The sequence below is a fragment of the Pan troglodytes genome, chromosome 1 (assembly GCF_028858775.2).
Source record: "Pan troglodytes isolate AG18354 chromosome 1, NHGRI_mPanTro3-v2.0_pri, whole genome shotgun sequence".
Classification (NCBI taxonomy): Eukaryota; Metazoa; Chordata; class Mammalia; order Primates; family Hominidae; genus Pan; species Pan troglodytes.
In genome coordinates this window covers 99,276,701-99,301,791 of record NC_072398.2, presented here as the reverse complement: position 1 = coordinate 99,301,791, position 25,091 = coordinate 99,276,701, and the positions used below count along the sequence as shown (strand labels likewise).

General features: G+C 47.8%; 3 protein-coding genes across 18 annotated transcripts in view; all 3 read right to left on the bottom strand.

Annotated features, from left to right (window-relative positions):
• Window positions 1-2,689: 2,689 nt before the first annotated feature.
• Window positions 2,690-7,427, bottom strand: SF3B4 (splicing factor 3b subunit 4). The gene is made up of 6 exons (XM_009430556.5): window positions 7,083-7,427; window positions 6,523-6,651; window positions 5,733-6,275; window positions 5,193-5,399; window positions 3,214-3,387; window positions 2,690-3,102 (listed from the first exon to the last, which is right to left on the bottom strand). Exons 1-6 carry the CDS (start codon window positions 7,114-7,116, stop codon window positions 2,915-2,917), a joined length of 1,275 nt encoding a protein of 424 aa, XP_009428831.1. The 5' UTR covers window positions 7,117-7,427; the 3' UTR covers window positions 2,690-2,914.
• MTMR11 (myotubularin related protein 11) lies at window positions 7,339-16,272 on the bottom strand. Of its 6 annotated transcripts, none has more exons than XM_054670302.2 (17): window positions 15,975-16,272; window positions 15,543-15,618; window positions 14,971-15,092; window positions 14,686-14,746; window positions 14,375-14,517; window positions 13,837-13,915; window positions 13,580-13,715; window positions 13,244-13,331; window positions 12,999-13,087; window positions 12,790-12,914; window positions 11,644-11,710; window positions 11,324-11,394; window positions 10,640-10,806; window positions 10,172-10,345; window positions 9,745-9,927; window positions 8,988-9,296; window positions 7,339-7,427 (listed from the first exon to the last, which is right to left on the bottom strand). In XM_054670302.2, exons 1-17 carry the CDS (start codon window positions 16,038-16,040, stop codon window positions 7,407-7,409), a joined length of 1,977 nt encoding a protein of 658 aa, XP_054526277.1. In that variant the 5' UTR covers window positions 16,041-16,272; the 3' UTR covers window positions 7,339-7,406. The 6 variants fall into 6 exon arrangements, with proteins under 6 accessions (XP_054526277.1, XP_513769.3, XP_009428776.1 ...); XM_513769.7 differs by lacking the exon at window positions 7,339-7,427 and adding an exon at window positions 8,008-8,682; XM_009430501.5 differs by lacking the exon at window positions 7,339-7,427 and adding an exon at window positions 8,008-8,682 and having other exon boundaries at window positions 13,598-13,715.
• Window positions 16,273-17,146: 874 nt separating this feature from the next.
• Window positions 17,147-25,091, bottom strand: part of OTUD7B (OTU deubiquitinase 7B) — a 73,007-nt gene continuing 65,062 nt past the window's right edge. For 10 of the 11 annotated variants that reach the window (XM_016926191.4, XM_063814336.1, XM_063814327.1 and 7 more), the window contains one exon: window positions 20,676-24,476. In XM_016926191.4, the coding sequence (XP_016781680.1) occupies window positions 23,268-24,476 (1,209 nt within the window). In that variant the 3' untranslated portion in view covers window positions 20,676-23,267. Of the gene's footprint in view, window positions 24,477-25,091 lie in introns of all 11 variants that reach the window. The other variant, XM_016926178.4, reaches the window with a different exon arrangement.

Here is a 25,091-nt window from a genome sequence, read left to right as displayed (position 1 = left end):
CGGCCTGTGAATTTTCATTATCTGTGGAGGGTCCTGGAACCAATCCCTTGAGAATACACAAATGACTGTATATATTTTCAAGTTCTGAGGGAAGACCTCATCATTTTCCCCCAGGTGCCAGTGCCCTGTCCCACCAACCACTCCTTTGTAGTCTCCTTTGCTGGGGCCATTTAATTTTAGAGTTCCTATGGGCTCAGTCCCAGGGGCGGGAAGCCTTCTACTCTCTTCTTGCTCACCACAGGCAGTCCCGACTTTAATACTGCCTATATGCTGATGATTCCCATTTATATCTGCAGTCCAGACCTTCCCATCAAGCCCAGACTCAAAATCTCTGTCTATTCAATATCACCACATGAACATCTAATAAGCATATCAAACTGGGGCAGCTAGAATTTCCGAGCCAACAGCCTCCAGGCTGAAGCAGCTGCCTCCCCTTACCTCAATTTTGTTTCAAATGGTTCCCTGCCATGATGTGAAAAAGGGCTGAAAAATGGTTTTTGGGAGCTCCCTAACTGGCTCTGACCTCGGCCTGCCTCCAATCCCAAACAGCTCTAGTGCATTATGCACCATGCTATTTATCAATCTGTTTCTCCTCAGAAACATCCCATCCACCTGGATTGAATTTCTCCTTGCCTGGGAAAGGTCTATCCTTCCTTTAAGATTAAATGCAGGTATCACTTTTTTCCCAGGACTTTTCTTTTTTTGAGGTGGGAGGTGGGGGACAGTTTCGCTCTTGTTGCCCAGGCTGGAGTGCAATGGCTTGATCTCGGCTCACTGCAACCTCCACCTACCAGATTCAAGCGATTCTCCTGTCTCAGCCTCCTGAGTAGCTGGGATTACAGGCGCCCACCACTGCACCTGGCTAATTTTTGGTATTTCTAGTAGAGACGGAGTTTCACCATGTTGCCCAGGCTGGTCTCGAATTCCTGACCTCAGGTGGTCTGCCCGCCTCAGCCTCCCAAAGTGCTGGGCTTACAGGCGTGAGCCACTCACTGTGCCTGGCCGTTTTCCTGGACTTTCATGCCAGAATAGGTAACTTTCTTCCTGCTCTCAAAATATTTTGTTTCATTAACAATCTCTTATGTGTCAGTTTTGACAGCAGAACTGCCTTGCTTATCTTTGAATCCTCAGCTGCCACCAACAGACAGCCTTTGCAGGTACCATAAAAATGTTAATGAGAATGATGGACGAGAACAAGAGGGCCATGCTCACTTCTTGCCTAGAATTTAGTAAAGTTCACAGTTACATATGCCAGAGGGCACTTCAAGAAAGGGGTGACTTAACAGGATTAATGTGGCAAAGAACATGGGGGAGAAAAAGGCCATTGGATTTGGTCTACTGAAGTCTTTAAACTGAGATTTACACGTGATGAAAATCAAGTTTGGAAGGACTGAGAAATGAGAAAAAAAATTGAAATACAAACTCCTTATCTGAGATGACTGTTTACAGACATCTGTAGGAACAGAACAAAATGGAACACGTATGGAACATTTACTGTCTCCATTTACTCATTTTGTTTTGTAATTATGTAAGACATCTATATTGTTCCAAATGAAAAACACATTAACACAGTATACTCAGAGAATCCAGCTTCCCTCAATATCCACTCCCTCCCCAGTGTTATCAATTTCCATTAGTATTTGGTTTATCCTTTTTTTTTTTTTTTTTTGAGACAGAGTCTCGCTCTGTCGCCCAGGCTGGAGTGCAATGGCGTGATCTCGGCTCACTGCAGCCTCCGCCTCCCAGGTTCAAGTGATTCTCCTGCCTCAACCTCCTGAGTAGCTGGTTTACCCATTTTTAAAAACGTTAAGTAAATACATATATATATATGCTACCCTTAGAGAAGGTAGCACACTACACACATTATTTTCTTCACTTGGAGATCTCTCCACAGCAGTACGATCTTCACTTGGAGATCCTTTTTACAGCTTTTTTTACATTCCTTCTTACAGCTGCACAGTACTCTGCTGCATGAATTTATCAGTTTATTCAACCGTCCCTTTATTGATGGAGATGTGAGTTTCCAATCTACTGCCATTATAACAGTGCTGCAATGAACTGCATAGTGCATGTTACTTCATTTTTGCCAGACTATCTCCAGATACATCTGTTCACTTTAAAACAATAGTCCGGCTGGGTGAGGTGGCTCACGTCTGTAATCCCAGCACTTTGGGAGGCTGAGGCAGGGGTGATCACTTGAGCCCAGGAGTTCAAAACCAGTCTGGGCAATATGCCGAAATCTCACCTCTATAAAAAATACAAAAATTAGCTGGGTGTGGTGGCACACACCTGTGGTCCCAGCTACTTGGGAGGCTGTGGTGGGAGAATCACCTGAGCCTGGGAGGTTGGGGCTGCAGTGAGCCATGATCGTGCCACTGCACCCCAGCCTAGGCAACAGAGCAAGACCGTGTCTCCAAATAAAAAAAAGAAACAAAAAAAATGATGATCCTATGCTATATATATTGGGTCCCTATCTTCCAAACTAGAAGATAAGCTCTACATAAGGAAACAATTACTCTAGTGCACAGCAAAGCTCAGCAACTGCAACAGCACATTACAGAATAAGCCTTTAAAATGTGGAGTAAGCACCCTTGCTCCTACTCCTACCTTACCATTCTTTTCATGATACTGACATCTCTTCTTAAAAGAAAAAGAGAAAAGTTACTATTGTCAAGGAAAACACCACAAATAAACAAGGAGTTTAGTTTTATTTTCTCTGTGCATTTGCAAAATACTCAGGACCAACATAAAAAAGAAATACCTCCTGTGGAAAAAGTTACATTAAAAAGGGGAATGGAGTGGGGGTGCTGAAAGGGATTAGTACCTTTGCCCCAAGGAGCTACAGCATCTCTGATTGGTCCAAGGAATAGAAAAGATATTGGGAAGATGTAACAGGAGGAAGGAAAATGTGAATTTACTGAGGGAGAGGGCCTCGAAGTGGGCCTCGAGGGGGAACTGGTGGCCGGGGAGTGGGTCTGGGTGGAGGGAGAGGCCCCCGCTGGTAGCCATAGGGTGGGGGTCGTGGAGGGCCAGTGTATCCATGGGGGGGCATCAGTGGAGGAGGTCCACGCATACCATGCGGAGGCATAGGACCTGGGTGACCTGCAAAGAGTAAAAGAAAAGTTAGTAAGGGCACGGGACAAGGGGTGTGCCTACAGGAAGCTGTAAGAACATGATAAGTGCAGATGAGGGAGGTGGCTAGAGCCGACTTACCCATGGGAGATCCGAATGGAGGCCCTCGGGGGGGCATGCCCATTGGAGGAGGTCCAGGATGAGGCATTCCAGGTGGTGGTCGGGGCGGTGGCTGGCCCCCAGAGCCTGGGGGTCCAGCGTGGGGATGTCCTAAGCCATGAGGGCCATGGTGTGCAAGCTGCATCTGAGACATCCCTATGAAAATAAAATAGACACAAGAAGAAAAGAGACAAAGAGAAGGAGGCAAAGAAAATAGAGAAAGGAAGAAAACAAAATTAGAAAGAAAGTGACATCAAAAAGAGAACTATATAGAAAAAAGGGTATAGAAAATAAGGCTGGCTGGGCACAGTGGCTCATGCCAATAATCCCAGCACTTTGGGAGGCCCTAGGTGGATCACTTGAGCCCAGGAGTTCAAGAACAGCCTGGGCAACATAGTGAGACCCCAGCTCTATCAAAAAATACTTTTAATTAGCCAGGCATGGTGGTGTGTGCCTCTATTCCCAGCTACTCAGGAGGCTGAGGTGGGAGGATCACTCGGGCCTGGGACGTCAAGGCTACAGTGAGCCAAAACTACGCCACTGCACTCCAGCCTGGATGACAGAGTGAGACCCCATCACCAAAAAATAAAAATAAAAAAAGAAGGGTGGTAAAAAGTGCTCCCTATCCTTGACCCTATTCCAACAGCACAAACCAACCAATCAACCAATTACTCAATCAACTCCTTACCCTATTTGCTTGCTTCTTCCATGATTTAGGTACTGTAATAGTAATGATGAAGTATATAACAAGTGGAGTAATAACTCTGTTGATAGGATTTGAGAAAGTAGCAGAGGACATACTGTCTAAGCAAAGATCTAATTCTAAAGGATGAATACTTCAGGAGGATAAGATCATGGGAAGAAAGCATCCAAGCAGAAAGATTACCATGTGCAAGTCACAGGTGTGGCAAACAGCACAGTATGTTCCAGGAAATGCCAGGAGCAAAATGCAGTTATAGAAATGAGGGGCAGGGGCCAGATCATAAAGAGCTGTGAATGCTATGGTAATGAGTTTGGGTTTTACTCTGTAGGTCAAAGGGAGCAACAGAGGAATTCTGAGCAAGTGTGTGCACATCTGTGTCTTAAAAAACCTACACTGTGAAAGTAGATCAAAGTTAGGGAAAACTGGAGTCAAAGTGGCAGGAGATTACTACAATAAATTAAGTGTAAAATAATGAGGCAATGAGAGACTGAACTAGGGCACTGGCCATGGGGAGAGATGCCACTGATACAAATAAGACTTGGTATTAAGAGTGGGGTGATAGGGAGCAGTCAAACATAGCTCTCAGATTCATGAATTAAGCACCTGAAAAAAAAGAACGCTAGAGGAAGAATGGGTTTGAAGGAGAGGGATAGAAAAATGACGCTATCTATTAAGCAGCAGCATTAAGGATCTGGAATATCAACAGCTACGGACTAGAGATACAGACCTAGGAGGCATCAGTATATATCCAATTAAAACTATAGATATATGCAGAAAAGAGAAACAAGCACAAAAATCTAGGCACAAGTAGACATGAGTCTATCACGGTAGCTGAGATTAAGGAGTCAGAGAGAGGGGTGGAGGATCTAGAAAAGCAAAAGCAAAAAGAGACAAGAATTTCAAACAGGAGGACACAACTAGTTTCAAGTATATCAGAGGTCAAACTAGGTAAGGAGCAGAAGCGTCCCCGAGATTTGGCAATTAGGTCACCACTTTGAGGTGGAGTCAGAGAAGAGAATGGAACTAAAGGTTAAAGAAATAAAAACTGGCAAGTAGAGTCTACTTGTCAGAAAAACTTAAGAAATGGATTCAGGGTGGTAGATGTTAGAGAGCATTTTGTATGTTTTTATAATAGAATGTCTGAAGGAAAGGAAAACTCTGAAACTGTTACTGTTGAGGAACAAAGGGCAGCAGGGTGAGTGGTAACAGAGATGCTCTACCAAGCTCTTCCCTCCCTTTCCCAACAAAGCACACCTACCTGGATGGGGCATCCCACCCGGTGGGAATGGGTGAGGATGTGAGTGTCCATGACCAGGATGTCCTGCCCCTGGGGTTCCTGCCGATGGGGGGCCATGTCCTGCAGCCCCAGGAGGCATAGGTGGTGGGGGCATGGCTGGGGGTATCCCAGGTGGGAGGGCTCCAGGAGGTGGCACTGGGGGTGGGAAGGAGCCAGGAGGAGGCATGCCTATAGAGGAAATGGAAAAAGGAAGAGTTAATGGTAGTGAGGAGAAAATGTCTTTAAAGAGCCTGTCCTGATCTGGCCTCTCCAGGCAGGGTGAGCTCTTTCCCCCTCCTCCCAGTGCTCTAAAATCAAAAGCAATGTTAGAAAAGTCAACCAACTTCACCCTCCTAAAGAAACCCAACAACTTTCTTCTCCACCACTACCATCACCCCTCAGTCCTCTTCCCATCAACTCACTGACTCAATGTCCCCTGTCCCCCTTTCAGACTTGTTTTCTTCTTCCTCCTGACCCTCTCCCCCAACCTTAAGACAAACATATTTTAACCAAAAGCTTTACCTGGTGGAGGAAGCCCAGACCCCAATGATGATACCACAGGATTGGGAGCAGAGGGTGGAGGAGGTGCATCTGCAAACAGCTGATGAGGGCGATCAGCCTGGGAGAGCGGGTTCTGAGCTGCCAGAAGTCGTTCGGCTGCTGAGCCATGGCGCTCACCCTTGGAGTCCTTCTTGAAGGCATAAGATACGGTGATAGGGCGGTTACAGAGGTACTGCCCATTCATGGCTTCAATGGCTGCATCCGAAGCATCAAATGAAGCAAAATTAATAAAGGCATAACCTTTGGAGTTGCCTGTGTCAGGGTCCCGCATAATCTTGGGGGTTTGTAAGATGACCCCAAAGGCGCTGAAAGTATCATAAAGCAACTTCTCATCAATCTCGGGGTCCAGGTTCCCAATGAAAATGTTGGCCCCTACATCCAGGTTTTTGTTGTGAGCTGATGCTTTGTTCACCCGTATTGGCTTCCCATAGAGTTTGATCATGTTCATGATCTTAATGGCATAGTCAGCATCTTCCTCACTCAAGAATTCCACAAAGCCATAGCCTGGAAAAGTGGAGAAGAGGAGGTTAACAACGTAAGTAAAGAGACTGAAAATGGGGTAAAACTCATCTACCCTCTAATCACAAAGAACAAGAAAGAAACAACATCACTTTACTTAAGAATGGTTCCAGAAATAAACTGAACAGAGGCTTAAAAGAAAAAAATCTTTAGGTTGCTCATGTTATTCCAAAACAGTTGTGAATACTGCTGGGACCCTCCGGGAGCAATTCGCCCCTTGTCATGTACTCACCTTGGTGCTGGCCAGTGACTCTATCCTTTGGCATGTGGGTGTTGACTACTGGTCCAGCCTGGAGAAACAGTTCCCACAGCAGTGGTTCACTAACCTTCTCATCCAGGCCCCCCACGTACACAGTGGCATCTTGAAGGGAGGGAGCAAAAAGAGCAAGCGTGAGAGTGTAACGGGAAGGAAGGAAGTGATGGAAACATGAAGATGGAACCCAACCAGGGGAACTGGGGACCGGGGTAGGGGACAGGAGCAAAAAAAAAAGTTTAAACCCTTAAACTTCTCTCTTCCCAGGACTTCGGGAATCCTCTGAGGTCTAATTTAGTATTGTGAGTGGATTTTTTTGATTTTTTGAGTGAGAAGTCAGCAGGGGACCGGACTTAAGTATCACACCCAGAGGCCTCAGCCAGCACCCGGCCACCCCGCCCCCAACAGGCACAGGGCCGGTCTCGCGCCCTCTGGGGAAGGGAGGAGTCCAGTCTCCCACCCCTGCAGAGACACTGCTGGCTGTAGTCGGGGCCTCCTAGCCACGCTGAGCCCATTCCAGACTTTCCCCCTCCAGTTACCCTGGTTCCGCTCGGAGATCGGCCCGGCAGCCATGGCGAAAGAGATCCCGCCGTCTCCCAGCAGCGGTTCCGCCTTCTGACCTCAGCACGACTTCCACTTCCGGGGCGAAGGCAGACGTAGCGGTGGGCGGGGCCGCGGAAGAGGAGGTGCCTGGAAGCGGCTGCAGCCATCTTAGGAGCCTCCGAAACTTAACCTGGGTCGGGCGGTAGAGTCCTCGGCTCGCGTCCTGAGGTGCCGCTGCTAGTTGTCTTAGCGAGGAGGGCGGAACGGAAACGCTCAGGCCCTCTTAATGCACTGCTAGACTTGAAAGAATCACACTGCTCTCAAAAATGTAAATTCGAAAGCTAAAAGAACAAAAATTTCAGTTTTAATATATTTTGTGGACAGTGATTCTTTTTTTGTTGTCCAGAGAAGGATGTGCTGAAGAGTTCCCTCCAACCCGAGGACTTGGCTGCTTTCAGGCGCAGAGGGAGCCTTCCCTCTCGCCTGCAGCCTTCTTGCAGATTTGGCCTCACAACCCTGATTTGGGCTGGAGGTATTTGGTTTTCCCTCAGGGGAGGAGACTGCGAAATGTCTGGGCTTAGAGTGACGTCTGCGCTCACCTCGTCGTAATTGCATGGGGAGGGTGAGGGCTGCTCCGGGTTGGTGTGTGACCACAGCTGAGGGGTGGATGGGATCGGAGCTCTAGAGTCTGGATCTCTAGAACACTCTGGCCCCATCTGCCTCTAAATGGGAGACACACACAAGAGAACCCTTTCCCCAAATTGCACTTGAATTTTGCAGAGCCTCACCAAACCCAGTTCCCCTATTTCCTTAGCAATAATATGGTGGATGCCTTCCTCTCTTGGGTCATACACCCCTTTTACCCACCACTTTCCTACCTAGGAGAATCCTTTATTCAAACACAAGAAACAATGCCAGCAATGTGTATAAATACTATGCTTTAATGAGCCCCTTAAATAGAAATTCCACTACAAAAATACAGAGGAGACAGGGTGTTTCCTGTATCCGCCTCATTCCTATAGAAAACTATAAGGGAAGAAATAGAACTTGGAATTAAAGCAGCAGCAAGGCGAGGTGAGAATGCGATTTCTAGGCCATCTTGTTGGGACTGATGAACAGCATCTCTGATCTCATGATTTAACATCTGGTTATCCAGAAGGGATGGGATTGGCCTAAGAAAACCGATCAATTTCTGGATTGTTTTTGTTTCTTAATCCTTCAAATGACAAGAAGCAAAAATATTTGTAGGAACTAAGCAAGACAAGAGTTGGAGCAGTTAACACCACCATCTGCAGCAGAAACTCAGACCTTCTTAGTGAACTTAAGGGCTGAAGTGTGAAAGCTGAGGCTGCAAGTCCAGATACAAAAAAAAAAAAAAAAAAAAAAAAGATTAGACGGAACCCTCCTCTACCCCAGATCCCCCTCTGCCCTGCCTTTGAGAATGCCAGCAATTTCAGTGGGATTGAGAATGGTATGTGGATCTCTTTTCTTGGAGTGATCCTCAGGAGATATTCTTGGTGTCCATTTCCGTAATAACTCCTGAAGATGGGATAGCTCATCCTGGAGGCCAGAGATTGTGGGAGCTGAGAGGCCCATCTGGGGAGGAGGCAAAGAGGAACAGAGAGGAATACTGTTGTAGCTCTGGCCTCCTGCTTCTCTGCTACTTCTGGTGTCTTTAATTCTGTTTCCCCTTTCAGCTATGCCCTAAATTCCACTTAATCTAAGCCACAAGCACTTTCCCGCACCTCCTACACTCCCAAACCTTGTTTGATGCCAGGAGGAGTAGAACTTCACTTCCCAGACTCCCAGAGGCTTCAGCTCCTTGCCTTTCCAGCTCCTGTTCATCTGGTTCAGCAGAGTCAAGTCCCTTGTCCCACTCCCAGTCTATTTTCCCTTCTTACCTGGACCTCAGGCCTTCCCCTCAGGTAGCAGCGTCTCCAGAGCCTGATCTGGGGTCCCAGATACCCAGGCAGCAGCAGCCCTGGAGGTAAAGGGCAAGCTCCCCAATGTGAGGGGAGACCCCATTCCTGGTCAGCCAGGCTTTCAGAGGAGATAGCAGGTCGAGGGAGCCAACGAGAAGAGACTGCCAGCAGGGAGGGACTCTGCTGGCAAGGACTCTGCCGCCAAGGACAGAGCTGATTCAGGGGGGTCAATGCTCCTCTAGAGAAGAGCCACACAGAACTGGGGGGTCCAGGAACCATGAAGCTTGGCTAAAAGGAAAAGAAAATCAACTGGCAACAGAGAGACCAGATAACCCTAGTTTCCCCAATCTGGATCAGGACAGGGTGTCCTGCTGCCACCCACTCACTGCACTGGTGACTAGAACTACAAGCCTCCCCATGAGAACTCTTCTACCCTCCTCATTAGGCTTCAACTAGGCCTCAGGACTGATTAAGGTTGATTTTAGGGCACCTTATGTGTGCACGAGACAGGAAGATGAGTAAACAGACTTGAGGAAGGACAAAAAGGGTGCCCTCTATGCTATTCTAGGTCTTCTGTCTTCCTAGGGACACCCAGGGACTATAAGTGACAGCTGCAGAAGAGTAGTGGAGTAGCTTTCCCTAAGGAACTCAAGACATTTTGTCTTTCACTTCTCACTGTCTAGTAGCATGAGCCTGTGGGAACATCAAGGGAATTTAGGAAGTTTAGACACTTCACCTGTGGTCTAGGGAGCCAGGAATCTGGACAGTGTTCTGGGTCATAGCCAGGATTCTGGAATTGTAGTATCTGTGCATTGCTATAACGTAAATCCCAGTCCCAGACAGACAGCTGCAGGTTAAAAGAGTTCCCAGCTGGAGGCTGGGAGTATCCTGGGGTGTAGACTTGTGTATAGGAGTTTAACTGGACAGAGGAAGCAAGAAAAAGGATGGTTACACACAGTCCTCCCACATCTAGAGACAAATCATGAGATTCTCACCTCTTATTCTAGGAAAGATGTAGGGCAAAAGTCTCGTCCTGAAAATGAGAATAAATCTCCCCCTCCCCACTCACAGACCTCACTTCTCATAAAACAAATCAAGACCAAACTTCAGAGAGTACATCTCAATGGAAAAAAAAACACGAGTCAAAAATAGAAGTCACTGACCTGTCCGCTCTGCTTTCCGCGCTCCCAGGGGGTATTTCTCAGGAAGGTAAGGGTGTCAGGAACCCTGACACTGTCATGAAGAGCAAGAAGGAAAAACTCAGAGAATTCAAAATCAGCTGGAAACTGCTGGAGGAGCTGCCAGACACAATCAAGGAAGAGGAGAAACACCGGAGCCTGAAAAGAAATTAAGAGGTTGGAAGGGATTATTGGGACCCAAAGAGGGAGGATGACGAGATGATAAGGGAATGGGGAACACAGGGAATAGGGGGAACTTATGGAAGTTAGGGAATGAAAATCTGAATTGAGGGTAGCAGGGGCTTGTAAGGCCTCACTCATCAGGATCTTCGTCACAGCCTAACCTCGGGGCCCTTCTGACCAGATTCACCTCCAATGGATTATACAAAATAATTTCTCATTCTCTTACTTCCTTAGTAATATCCCCCCGATGCCATCCCGAATCATTCTCACCTCTTCACTGGCCCCAGTTCCCCCAAGCCGAGTCAGGAAGGGATGTCCAGCTGCCACCCACTCTCGCTGTACTAGTGATTGGAAGCCAAACAGTGTTCGGGCTTCGGGGGCTGAAAGCAGCTGGACGAGTGAAGAGAGGAGGCCATTGAGATCACGATCACCGCGCTCTGGGTGATAAAGAGGAAGAAGGGACAAAGAAGAGGGGTCCAAGAAACTAGGGCAGAAGAGAATGAGAAGAGAAATACGGCAAGGAGAAGTGAGAGGCACAGAGGGGAAAGGTTTGGAGTAGGAGGATTGAGAAAGCACATAGAAGTGAAGAGAAAACAAAGACCTTGAATGATTCACTTCCTAGACTCCACCCGGATAGAAATACCCAGTTTCACATGTAAGGGGCAGAATCACAATTCTCAAACCAGCTTCCACACTACCCTTCCCACCCCAACCCCAGTCTCCATCCACTGATGGAAGGAAAGGAACAAAGGGGCTAAGACCATCCTAGTGTCAGGGACCACAAGTTGTGATGGGGAGGCAGAGGTAGCACTGAAGGATGAGAGTAGAGCTCGCAGGTAGTTCCCAGGAACAGGAGAGGAAGAAGCCTTATGGGTCTCCCTCCCTGAATGCAATCTGGTCAGGTGGGTAAAGAAAAGAGGCAAGGAATGGAATGGGCTTAACCAAGGAACTCACCTTGAAGTATTACAGAACGAACCCTGGATGTCACTAATACTGAAATGTCACTGGCCTTTCGAAGACAAGCCCTGGAGGAGCAGGTGAGGAAGAGGGAGGAAGAATGATAAGCCTAGGGGAATGGAGTGATTTTGATGGGTCATGGGATGGAATAAGGCCGACTCCAAATCCTACCCCTCCTCCTTCTAAAGAGCAGAAAATGGCAGTCTTCTTGGGAAACCGAGGAGAAGAACTAAAGAAAGGCCATTTAGGACCCCAAGTTAACAGAAGGTTGAGGAAGGTTGAATTATAAATGATGGCTAGAAGAAGCGAGGGAGTACCTGACATAGTCCAGCCATCGTGTTCCTTCCAGGGCTGAAAGCCATTTATCCTCAGCTACAGATGAATCTGATAGAGGGTAGAAAGATCAGAAGGGCAAAGAGATTAGAATTCAGGATTCAGGATTCAGGTTGATAGCCTGCTGGGTTAAGAACAGGAATGAAAAGTAATTGTAAATGGCCAGGATGGTTTCTAAAATTAAACTGTGGTGATGGTTGTACAACATTGTAAATATAATAAAACTCACTGAATTGTATACCTCAGTGAAGGGTAAATTTTATGGTATGTACATTATGTCTCAATAAAGCTGTTTAAAGAATAAATTGGGGTCAAGAAGACAGGAAACCAGTGAGTCTGTGGGAGAGGTGGGAGAGGTGGGAGGTGAGTAGAAAACAGTCTCACTGGCCGGGCACGACGGCTTGTGCCTGTAATCCCAGCACTTTAGGAGGCCTTGGTGGGTGGATCATCTGAGGAGTTTGAGACCAGCCTAGTCTAACATGGGAACATGGTGAAACCTCGTCTCTACTAAAAATACAAAAATTAGCCAGGCATGGTGGCAGGCACCTGTAATCCCAGCTACTCAGGAGGCTGAGGCAGGAGAATCGCTTGAACATGGGAGTTGGAGGTTGCAGTGAGCCGAGATCGCGCCACTGCACTCCGGCCTGGGCCACAGAGGGAGACTCTGTCTCATCTGCCTTTTTTTTTTTTTTTTTTTAAGACAAGTTTCACTCTTGTCGCCCAGGCTGGAATGCAATGGCACATTCTCAGTTCACCCGCCTCCTGGGTTCAAGCGATTCTCGTGCCTCAGCCTTCCAAGTAGCTGGGATTACAGGCATCGGCCACCACACCCAGCTAATTTTGTGTGTGTGTGTATTTTTAGTAGAAACGGGGTTTCACCATGTTGGCCAGGTTGGTCTCGAACTCCTGCCCTCAAGTGATCTGCCCACCTCGGCCTCCCATAGTGGTGGGATTACAGGCGTGAGCCACCAGGCCCAGCCGAGACTCCGTCTCAAGAAAAAAGAAAAGAAAAGAAAACAGGCTCATTGGACTAAAGAGCTACTCATCTACAGCAAGCAAAGGGTAAACCAGGTTAGGCTCAGCAGACCTAGGGGTGAGGGTGAGGGTTAGGGGTCAAAGGTTATTCTCACCGGGCAGGCAGAGGGCCCTCAGCCTCAGGTGGGCAAGTTGGACATCTGCAAGGCTGGGCAGCTCATCCATAGTGTCTACCAGGACAACATCTGAATGCCCAGCCTGGAGCATCAACTCCACTGCTCTGGAGGGGAGGGAGTCAGGAAATAAGAGAAGGAGTCTGCCCTGAGCACCTAACCCTTGATTCTTCTCATCAAGCCTCCCTCACCTGATATCCTCCTTGTTAGGGTCACTGGCTGTATAGAAGCCTCCACAGCGGAGAAGATCACTGCCCCCAGGGTGATGCCAGGACAAGCGCTTCACATGGGGCAGAAGAGGGTCATTGTGGGAGAAATGCCTAGCTCCACGCTACCCTTGCCCCCACACTGACCTCACAGAGGTTCCTCCCTCCACGATGTCCCTGGCCCACATGACCCTCTAATCCACAGCCATTACCCTAACCATCACACTGACCGGTCCACGGCCCTGATGAAAGTGGCCAAATGCTCTCCTGACCTCACTGTCCAGAATTCGGTTAGGGACCCAGAAGTAACGGGGGAGGCTGTGAAATGAGAGTGATATTACAGTTTGGCTCAGTGACTTCATTATAATGTAAAGCTCTTATTACAAGGAAGCTGCTTCAGAGGGACCATTCCAAGGGATTTCAGGTTTAGGGATCTAGGAGGCAAGGGAGATAGCTTTGTGGGTGTCCTAGGAGGCTGGAGTTTGTGGGAAGTCCTAGCTTTAGAGGATCAAGGAACTAAGGGAAGATTGGGAGAGCAGCAGCGTTGGGGTGCACTGGGGGATCACCTAGTGGCTACGTCGAACCTCTCGTTGACCGTGCTGACCCTCCAGCCTCTGGCTGCCTGCTTCTTCCGCTCAGTCTCCCAGTCTTCCGCTGTCTCCATGAGAGGAATTGGTGGTTTTCTGGAGCCAGAACCCTGGCCTAGAACAGGAGTGAGACATAGAGGAGGAAGGAGAAAATCAGAGACAGCTTCTCAGCTCTTTGTCATCAGCCATCCTCTGCTTTTTCAGACTCTTCCTTACCCTAAAGCACTCTCACTCACCAGCCTTGCTCAGGGTTATCCCCGAATACTGCTGGGCTTGATTGCTCTGAGCTCTGGCTTGGACAATGGCCATGGTCACCTGCAGAGGAAAGGACATTCCATCCTTTTGGCTTAGGCTGAGTAAGTGAAAAGAAGGAAATGGAGCCCATGTGTTGCTCCACTCTCTTTGCCAAGAATGAAGAAGAACAGTGAAGACAGTCCCTAGAGAAGGGGGCTTCCTCAGGTCATGGGGACTGGGGTCAGGAGAACAAATCTGGAACCACAGAATCCTAGAATGATGATTCTGGGAGGAATCCTGGTTTTTCAGAGGAGGAAACTTGCCCACAGTCACACTGCTGGTAATTAATAGAGTAAGGCTAGAGTGCAGGCTCTATACTCTCATCACGCAATCATTTATCCCAGCCTTTTAGCCTTTCCTTGAGAGAAGCAGGGGGAATGATGAGAGGATCCCAGGGGCTGGAGGAGTCTCAGAAATTGTCAGGGAGAGGATCCCAAGGTTCTGAGGTGAGGAGAAAGCCTCAGGTTAGGGGCCTCTTACCTGAAAAGCCTGAGGCTCTAGGCCTCCAGCCTCAAAACCAACTCTGAGCAGCCGGAAGTCTCGGCCATGAATCAGAATCTCCTCAGGGATAAATTTATGCAGGGACCCTGGACGGAGGAGCTGGACTCGGGACAAGCCGCTCACTGAAGTCAAGAGGTACAGAACAGTGTAACCATGGACTAGAGTCTCTCCAGAAGGGACTCTTGCAGCCCATCCCACTCCATCCCTGCTGTTTTCTGAGAACAGAGGAAGGATGAGGAGGGAGTTCCAACAACCCCAGTGAACCCCTTCACCAACCCCCCCCAACTTACCAGCCTCTAATCGTCCAATGTTGACCAGGGCAAAATCGTATTCACTGTTCAAGGGAGTGTCCTAGACGAAGCATGTGACTGGGTAGACATCTGAAATCGCCCTCATTTTCCTACCCTGGCAGCCCCAACCCCTTCTAGGGGGCAACAACCCTAGAGAGAGTTCCCACTGATTATCAATGATACATTCAAAAGACAGCCCTTAACCCATAATGTTTGTCTAAATCCTGCTAGACTCCCCTACCCATTTCCCACTAGCTGTCATTTCTGTGGCCCCAACCATCTCACCTGATTCCACTGCCATCCACAGGGCTGGAAGGTGACCCTAAAGTTGGTACAGATCAGGGTTCCAGACAATTCTGGTTCCAGGCCCTTCCTCACCCCTGGGGCCCATGCTAGGATCTGCTCCCCTAAAGGGGAAGAAGGGAAGCCCTGTTATGACTGTTCCCAGTGTTGCCCACACTTGGATACACCCACCCCTCCAAGAAAGGGAGATCTAAATAGGGAAGATTAAAATCCTCCCCAAAGCCCACTACAATGTAAGCTTATGAGGAAAGATAAATGTTTTTTAATTTCTGTAACTAGAACAGAGCCTAGAACAAGGCCTGGCACATAGCAGGCACTAACTATGTATTGAATAAGTAAATTTGAAAAGGGGTAACAGGGTCAAGGAAACAGAAGGAATGTCAAGGTCCAGCTCTCAGCCAGCTCTAGAGGCTGTCAGGGAGGACAGCGAGCCTCAGGCAGAAGTACTTCGAGCCACGAGAGGAACACAGGGGTATCTTTGGTGAGGGCATGAAACAAGATTGGCGTAGGATGAAATTTGGAAGAGTCTTTGGAGAGTAATAGGGCATTATTACCTGGGAGGCATCTGGAGGCCAGGCAACTGCTAGGCTGACGACTCCTGGGCTCCGGCATCCTGTTTTCCTGGACAGACTTTGGTCCAGAGAGTTGAGGGGGGTCTAGAGTTAACCCCTAGGCTCCCCACCTCCCCAAAGGCAGCTGCCTGTAGAGGCCTACACTCTCACTCTCGGGGGAAACTGAGATCAGTGTCTGTGGGGAGCTCCAGACCTACCAGGGCTGGTAGACAGTAAAGGGAGGGGCTGGTTAATGGATAATGAGACAACGAACTTGAGACTGAGAAAGACAGACCAGGCTCCATCAGCAGAAGCTGATAGACAGACACACCCTCCTCCTCCTCCTCCTCTAGAGCCTTTGCTTCCCCCTTTTATCTCCACCTCATCCCCGTTCTCACCCTCTTGCCGACACCCCCCCAAATTCCTTCTCCTTACCCCCATCTCTGGCTCCTCCTTCTGGGGGGCAATGTTGAAACTCTGGCCCCGGCCCCCCCACCACATTTCTCTGGCTCCATCCGGGGACACAGCAGTTAAGGGTGGGAAACCTCAAGGATGCTCACCCACCTCGGGGAGAGGCTGAGTCTTCTTGAGAAGAGGGGTGTTAGGGAGAGGGGTAGGGGGTTGGACCCAAGAGAAAGGAGCATTTGACGTGCACGGAGCAGAGTTTGGGGGTCCTTGGAAAGGTGTGTCCAGCCCAGCCTGAGAAGTCTCCTCGGAAACTTCAGTCGACTCTGGAGAGGGCGGGAGAGATGCCCAGCCCCTTAAAGGAGAATACACACAATTCTGGAAAAGTGGAGAGGAAACGGTGGAGTCTGAGACGGACGGGTGGGGAAGAAATGGGGACTGAGAGAAAAACGACTCCCTTCTTTACCCCAATCCCAGACCCTGTTCTCTTCCTGTTCATGAGTACTGGAGACCGTTTGAGGGGAGCAGTTCTATTGATTATGAAGCTGGAATCATCTGGGCTACCTCTCTGGAGTGTCTCAGTGATGACTTCCCTTAAAAGCTCCGTTCTTTTGTCTTCTCAAAGGGGTTTGGGGCGGGGAGAGGGGTAGGAATGTGAAAGTGGTTCAAGCCTCCTTGCCGCCTCTTCCAGAAGAAAATGAAAATTAGACCTGGGGGGATTTTTGTCAGCAGAGGCCCAAGAATTAGGTGAGGAAGCAGGGAAACTGGTTAAAGTGGTTTTGCATATCTTTCTCTAGAGGGCATGACACAGACATCATGTGAAGACTGCAGTGGAGAAGTATAAAAAGAGATGGAAATGTGTCCAAGATGCAGACATAAGTACGGTTTGTGTGCAAGTCTTGGGGATGTGGGTGGGACAAAAAGATCTTACCAGTTAATCTTGCCCATCACGTAGATACACAACCAATAGGCAATAAGTGCCCATTCCCGTATGTGACTCCACCCCTCCAACCCAGACACCAGATCTCCAAATGAATGATTCATGTTCAGGACTTTCACAGGTGAGGGCTGGAAACCTCTCTTCAGCTCAGCAGTCCATCCCCCGTCCCTCCCATCTGCAACCCTAGAAGCAAAGATGGGTAAGGAAAGCTGGGAACAAGGAGAGAAGGAGCTGCAGCTCCTTTAAAGGAGGGGGACTTGGGGACAGCAAAGCAAAAATCTTTATTTAGACATGAAAAAGACAGAAAATAAAATACAAAATAAGAGTTAATGAGCTGCTGTTTTATTGCTTTTGAATCTACAGAGGCAGCAATCCTTAGATGGGGGCCCCAGTTTTCCAAAGTGACACTCAATTTTCCCCTCCCCCCAGTACACCACCCTTCTGGCCTCAGCTTTCAGTTTCCTGTCTTGGCTGCAACTGTGGAAATAGTGAAGATATTGTGAGACAGAAAGTCAGTCTGGAACAAAGAGGTATACACCTGCTAAGAAGGTGGCCCAGAAGCCTGATTCTAGAAGTCCTAAAGGCTACAGAGCACCACCACCCCACCTGCCCCTAATGCATTCCATGGGCCTCAACCTCTTGGGGGAAGAAAATATTTCCCAAGGTCTGTTGTAAAAAGAAAATAGGGACCAGGCGCAGTGGCTCACGCCTGTAATCCCAAGCATTTTGGAAGGCCAAGGCAGGCAGATTAGTTGAGGTCAGGAGTTCAGGACCACCTGGCCAACATGATGAAGCCCCATCTCTACTGAAAATACAAAGATTAGCCAGGCGTGGTGGCTCACACCTATAATCCCAGCTACTTGGGAGGCTGAGGCAGGAGAATCGCTTGAACCCAGGAAACAGAGGTTGCAGTGAGCCAAGATCTAATGACTACGCTCCAGCCTGGGCAACAGAGCAAGACTCCATCGCAAAAAAAAAAAAAAAAAAAAAAAAAGCATAGGAAGGTGTACCATAACTTTTAAATCCCATTATCCACTTTCCTTCTCACCACCATCCTTCATTCAAGAGCCTCATTCTATTCTTTAGCACTTTGAGGTGTGGAGACAGTGGAGGAACACGGAAAAAAAAAATCGGGGGGTAGGGGTGTGGTGGCTCATGCCTGTAATCCCAGCACTTTGGAAGGCTGAGGTGGGTGGATCACCTGAGGTTAGGAATTCAAGACCAGCCTGGCCAACATGGTGAAACCCCCGACTCTACTAAAAAAAAAACAAAAACAAAACAAAAATTAGCCAGGCATGGTGGTAGGCTCCTGTAATCCCAGCTACTCGGGAGCCTGAGGCAGGAGAATCGCTTGAGCCTGAGGCAGGAGAATCGCTTGAACCCAGGAGACGAAGGTTGCAGTGAGCTGGGATCGCGCCATTGCACTCCATCCTGGGCGACAAGAGCGAAACTCTGTCTCCAAAAAAAAAAAAAAAAAAAGCGGGGTGGGGGGAAATCAGGAGGAGAAAAGAATTGGGCGATTTGGATCAATACTTAACCAGGAATGGAGTGGGCAGGAGCTGAGGGTTAAGGCTGCCTCTCACCACCCCACACACCCCCAGTAGAAGTACTAGATGAAGGGAAGGGTGGAGAGGCAAGGGGCTATATCAGATTTTTCCATTTTCAGAATCCTGGTCTGGCTGCAGGTTTGTGCCAGGAGTAAAGGCTGCTGGGAGGGGCAGCTGGAGGAGGGAGGTGGAGCTGAGTGACTCACAAGATGAGTCACAGATCCAGTTATAAGCACAGAAAGAGGCCAAGGTCCTTCCCACCCCTACTCCTCTTAACTGCTGCCAGCCAGCTTCCGTTGCTCTTTTGTACTGCCCCTTACCCACTTGGCCAATGCAGGAGATGGCACAGACAAAGTCTACATGGGGACATCGTAATATTTTGTTACCCAACCGATGTATGGGGGCAAAATACCCTGTGATTTGCAGACTGGCTGTCTGCAAAGTAGAAGAGACAGAATGCCTGCATGACTCATCCAGATCTATAGTTGAAAGGCCTGGAGGGAAAGAAGGAAATTAGAAAAATCTGGAGTGCAGGTGATTCCAGGCCGGGAAGGGGCTTCTAATTCTGTCTCCTCACCTGTGGCTATATGTCTGGGGCACTGACTCATTGGAGAAGGAAGACACAGAGGCCAGTCGCGGTGGCTCATGCCTGTAATCAATCCCAGCACTTTGGGAGGCCGAGGCTGGCGGATCACCTGAGGTCAGGAGTTCAAGATCAGCCTGGCCGACATGGTGAAACCCCATCTCTACTAAAATACAAAAATTAGCCGGGCATGATTGCGGGTGCCTGTAATCCTAGCCACCTGGGAGGCTGAGACGGGAGAATCACTTGAACCCAGGAGACGGTGGTTGGAGTGAGCCGAGATTGCACCACTGCACTCCAGCCTGGGCAGCTGAGCGAGACTCCGTCTCAAACCAAAAAAAAAAGAAAGAAAGAAAAAGGAAAAAGAAAGAAGACTCAGAGTCCAGAGGTGTCTGAGTAATTCAGAGACAATCATCTCTGAAATACTCTTTATTGAGAAAAAAAAATGTGACTGGAACCTTGGACACATGGCTAAAAGGAGTTAAGAATGGCAAAAGCTAGGTTCTCAGAACACATTCAAAACCAGCTCTATTCTTTTGGGCTCAGTATCACCCCGCAGATATACAACACGAAGTCACTGCTAATTCTTGTTTGTCTGTGGGCCTTAGTTTTGCTTGATAGAAAAAAAAAACTGAGCTAATAGAGGGAAGGTACTTCCCTTCCACTGCCCTCTACAGCACTGAGTTTAACACCATCTCCACTCCTTAAAAAGACTGAATCTTTAAAAAATCTTTGGATATAATCTTTTTATTTTGTTGATAAAAACCAGTATGGAGGAAAAACTTCTGGTTAAATCTTGTAACTTTCAATAAATGCAGCATAGGTTAAGGGAGAAGCGGAGGCCTATCCTACAGTAACACTTACTCCGTTGGAGATGGGGCAGAGAGCATAGCAGGGAGGGAGTAGCACTGTCTAACATCAAAAAGGGAAAAACAAGAACCCTGAAAATCTCCCCTCTCCATTAAAAACTTCAGTAGGTACCCCAGTTGCCCTGGATTAAAGGAACTAAGTGCACTTAAATTTAAGCCTAAGAGATGATATCATCCCTCACTTGGGGTTAAAGGGTCTACCTTCCCCCTTCACTCACACACCCCTCCTTAACTAAGGAATTTTTCTGCCCATTTCGAGTGCAGGCCATATGCCCCTTCTTTCCTTCTCCCCAACCCAGTAACGACATGGGCTTGCCTCTTCTATTCCCTCATCTTCCCAAAATACCACAAACCAAGCTGAATCTATATTAATTTCCCAGGCATTATTCCTTCACCTCCCCCCATCCCACCAAGACCCTCCCCGAAAGAATGAAGCAAAACAAACTTCACTATCTCCTATAAAAAATATCCATTGTCTCAGGGTCTCTCATCCTTAGAATGGTGAGGTTTTTCAATGCCTCAATAAATAGTTACCCTCCCAAATAAAAAAAATAATTTATTTCTTAATAAAAAGCTATAAGGCCTAAAGCCCCATTTTACCATATTCACCCCTAGACCACCCCTCAAAATTTCCATCTTTTTTTATTTGAAAATAAAGCAAAAGGAATTGGAATTGGCTAACTTATAAATAAAAACAAACATGATACAAGGTTTTTTGTTCATTTGTCCTTAGTTTTTAAAAACAAAAGTGTTAACTAGAATCTAACAACAGATCAAATCCAAACACAGCAGTCCAGTGGAGAATCAAAACTTTTCCGGCTTTATTCTCTGGGAAAACCCCTGGTCTGTTTTCATTCCTATTGGTCCAGGCCAGCATTCTATGATATGAAGGCCTAAATTAGGAAAGCTAGGTGAGCTGTGCAAATTCAGGGTGTCTGAGCCACCTGTTGTTTGGTGTGTGATGGGGGTGGAGGCGCACACAGTGGTGTTCTCGCTAGTGTTCAAATCACAGAAACAGGGACGTAACTAGGGTGAGGTGAGCAAAGCACTCACCTTGGGCACAAAATTTAAGGAGTGCCAAAAAACCCAGTAACCAAGATAAATACTATTTTAATGCAACATTTTTAAAAAATCACAATTAATATAAAAAATCTATGATGGACAATGTATCAAAAATTTAAATAAGAAGGATTCATCCCCATACTTATTCAATTCAGCCTCACTTCCCTCCTCCTAATCTCAGTCCTGTCAGATCCTGTAAGATTTCGCTATTTTATCCAACATAAATTTTTTGCATTAATTTTTTTAAATACTGCATTTTTTAAAGTATCTTGATTAATGAGTTTTATAGTAACCCTTAAATTTTGCAACTTAGGGGAGTGCTCATCTCATACCAGGTTCCAGACCTGCCTAGACATATACACATCCCTTCCTTTGGAATCTCACTGCTTCCTTAACACAAATCTCTTTTCAAAGAAAACCCTAAGAATTAATAGCCATAGGAAATTATTAAATCAGATTTGGAAAATAGGTGACTTCTGAGTTTGTTGAGGAGAAAATAACCTTTATAAACCGTGAGCATTTCCAACAAGGACAATCTTGACTGGCTACCGAGGAGGAAAACACACACACATATGCACGCACGCACATGCATGCACGCTCAAGTGCTTTAGATCAAATGTGGGGATTACGTTCCAAGGGATGGGTTATGAGTACATACCTCAAAAGAAAAATCCAAACACAGAAAAACAGCCCCAGTTAATACTCTGGACACATAAGTACACTTATTCCCCTTCTTCACATGCACCCGGGAGTGTATACAATTGCATAGTTGACTTTTTTTCCCGGAAAAAAATATAAAGAAAAAGGAAAATTGGCCCAGGATAGGTCTTCCGGTTTAAAGCTCTTAGAAATGGCTCTGGCCAGAGCATAGGCTGTTCAGACTTGTGCTTTGTGCACATTGCGAAGGAGCTCCCCCTACTGTGTCCACATCCCCACTCCCAGCCCCTAGAGAACAGGGAAGGGTCAGGGAAAGGGAGAAACCTAAAGACAGATCAGCTCATTGGGAGTCATCTGTGCTCTGTGGTTATAGTTCACTAAAATATATTTCTCTAACTACCTTTTTATAAATTGCCCCTATATGTTTCAACATCAGTCCTAATATCAAAAATATCTCTTCTTAGAAAGTATTTTTAATTATTTTAATAAACTAACCACAGATTAAGGTCAGCTATGGCTTAACAAAAGAAGCCGGGATGTTAAGTTCATTCTCCAAAAGTAGAGCAAAGGGAGAAAGAACCACTTAAGTAGGAGGAAAAAAAATCATTTTTTAAATGTTTTTGCTTGCTGGGGTCCTTTTATTTCTTTTCCTTAAAAAAAAAAAGTCAATAAAATAAGTTGCTTTCTACAGAAACGCAGCAGCCACAGAGGCCTGTAATGCTCTACTTAGGTTTTTGGTTTTGTTTGAAACAGTCTCTGGCTAAAATGTCTGTCCTCCCACCCCTCCCAAGGTGCACTCAAACCCCAACGTATGGTTATTGCTGTGGTTAAAAAATAGATCAGCTCTGCCCCAATTCACCTGGAGAAAATGCAACACACATGACGGCTGTTCTCACCACACTCTTCCCTTTAAACAAATACAATTAAAGACTTAGATGAGGAAAAGATAGGGGGTAATCAGCAATCTCTTCTCAAATTGTAACAGATGACATATGACTGCTTGGAAGGAAATAAACCTTAAGAGGAAAAGGATTTCCCTTTTAAGTTCCTCCCTTTCCCATCTAAACAAACGGATTTAAACTACCCCCACCTCCTAACAGGCACCCATGAGGACACATTACTGCCTTGTCTTTCCAGATCCTTCAAGGGGAAGAATTTATCCAACCTTAATTTCTAGCTTAATTCAAATCAATAGCAAATGTGTCCAATTTCCCACTTCCCCTCCACACTTCTCACTCCACCATGTTTTCCCAACCTAAAGAATTTTGGTTTTATTGACTGAGAACCTCCTTTGCCCATTCCTCCCCAAGACTTCTGCCCACCTCCCACCCCCACACACCAAACCTTCCCCTGCTACTTTCTCTTAGGTCCCTGGATGGGACCCAGGAGGTTATAAGACAGAATCGCCATCTTTTCCCCTTGTACCTCAAACCTCATCAAGTCAAGCTCTGCAGAGGAATAGTACAGCCCCTGAGGTGCCATCCAGCCCCGACCTGCTCTTGCCAGCCTGGCAGCACTCCTGTGTGCACACACTTAAAAGTTTCCAGCCAGGCTCCCACAAACATTACTGCATTTTCCCCCTCAACATGGGGACTGTGTTCTTGATGAGCCAATTAGTTGAGCTTAACTTTGTTTAGCCTCCTTGCCCTTCAGTGTTCCACCCGTTCAGAACCTGTGCACCAGGAGCTCCCCATCCGGTTCCCGCTCCCTCCTCCTCAGTTCTTCCCTGTAACAACAGGAACAGAAGTTGTTTGTCTCAGGGTGTCCATAGAAGCTGCAGTTCGGTTGTTTGCATTTGGTCTGAGTTGGGGGAAGGCCCCGGAGACCTCCAGCCCATCCATCTGGCTCAGGGGGCTCTCTGTAGCCATTGCTATAGGAATCAGCCACTCGGTAGGGGGGTGGTAACAAGGCACCCCTGTGAAGTCCATCCTTAGAGTGGCTGCCTGGCTCCAGAGAAGGGATGCTGTCCTGGTGGGGGTAGGGTCGCCCAGGAGGGCACTGTCTGGGGAAGGTGGCATATGGTGGTAGGCCCCCGACACACGGACCCCCTGCCAACTGCCTCCGGGGTTCCTGGCAGTGGACTCCGCCCCCAGAAGGCCGAGGAATAGTAAAGTCCCCAGGGTAGCCAGTGGAAAATGCCATTGCCCTGGACTCTGCTGGGGGACCGCTCGGCTGCTCTTCCCTAGCATCTGGCTCTGGCTTTTTGGCTGGAGGAGGGCCACCCCCTATTCCTCCATTCATGATCTTCCTCTCTGCCTCCTTCTGCTTCTGTTCTGCCAGGAATCTCTCCTCAGCATCAGAAAGGTAGCGCTGGATCATCTCCTCCTGATACTGGTGACGGTGACCCATCTTCAGGGTTCCAACAAAAATAAACTTCCCCTCCCCTTGCATGGCAGTCCTCAGAATGCTCAGGCTCTGCATCACCTCCTGGCTATACTTGTTCCCTCCGTTACCAACAGACTCAGCTGGGGGCTTCTCAGACACAGGCCCATCCCCAGCTGCCTCCTCCTTGCCACCCTTCCAGCTCTTCAGTGAGTTTTTCTTCTTCTTCTCCAGTGTCTCAGTGCCACTGCTTCCTCCCAACCCTGTCCCCACCCCTCCAGGCTTCGAACCCTTGCTGTGCATCAGGCCCCCCATGTTCTTCTTGAGCTTGCTGCCCAAGGTTTTGCCAAAGCTGCCCAGTTTGTTAGCCACAGAATCTGCTCTCTTCTTGTCCTTCTCCCGATCTCGCTTTGACTTCTCCTTCCGCCGGCCGCCCTCATTGCTGGTGGAACTGCTGCCAACTGACTCCTTGTCTGAGTCTCCAGACTCAGGAGTGGACCGGGGCTCATCTCCAGCTGAGGCGGTGGGGGACTCAGGCTGGGCCAGAGGAGCCTGGAAGAGACAAGAACACTGTTGACAGTTATCCCAGCAGCCTGGGGTGGGGGAATCCCCCAGGGACCTCTAGCCCATCCATCTGGCTCAGGGAGCTCCCTGCAGCCATGGCTATAGAAATTAGCCAGGTAGAAAAGGATGGACACCTATGAACTCCGTCCTCTGAGTGATTGCCTAGTGACTGCCTTGCTCCAGAGAAGGGCTTCTGTCATGATGAGGGAAGGGTCACCCAGGATGGCACTGTCCTTCCTGGGTTCCAGTCAGTCAGCTTTCTCCCCCACTGCAATCTGACTCCCTTCTGTAATAAGGAGATAGTAGAATAAAGCCTTACTGTTCATTTAGAACAATGAGCAACCATATGATACGTGGCTTCCGGGTGAGAGGCCCAGACATTAGAATGTTCTTTATTATACATTTCTCTATGCCAAATTCTGCTCGAAACTAATCTCAAGAAAGTCTTGACTAATCAAAACTAACCAAGTCTAGCCACTTTGCATCCCCTCAACTTTTATACATTCTGCATTGGAGTTATCAATTTGACCCTACTCCTGTGCTCCTGTTCTAACTCAGAGCCCACTGAATTAGGAGCTCTTTAAGCTACTCCGTCTCCTAGTG

Excerpts from the sequence above, each read along its gene's own strand:
- MTMR11 (XM_513769.7), bottom strand. The coding sequence starts at position 16,040 with ATGTGGTGGGGGGGCCGGGGCCAGAGTTTCAACATTGCCCCCCAGAAG. Across the intron at positions 15,093-15,542 it reads GGCCTCCAGATGCCTCCCAG|GGGAGCAGATCCTAGCATGG; the intron begins GTAATAATGCCC and ends CTTCCCCTTTAG. Across the intron at positions 13,332-13,579 it reads AGGTTCGACGTAGCCACTAG|CCTCCCCCGTTACTTCTGGG; the intron begins GTGATCCCCCAG and ends CTCATTTCACAG.
- SF3B4 (XM_009430556.5), bottom strand. The coding sequence starts at position 7,116 with ATGGCTGCCGGGCCGATCTCCGAGCGGAACCAGG. Across the intron at positions 6,652-7,082 it reads GATCTCCGAGCGGAACCAGG|ATGCCACTGTGTACGTGGGG; the intron begins GTAACTGGAGGG and ends CCTCCCTTCAAG. Across the intron at positions 3,103-3,213 it reads TCCATTCGGATCTCCCATGG|GTCACCCAGGTCCTATGCCT; the intron begins GTAAGTCGGCTC and ends TACTCTTTGCAG.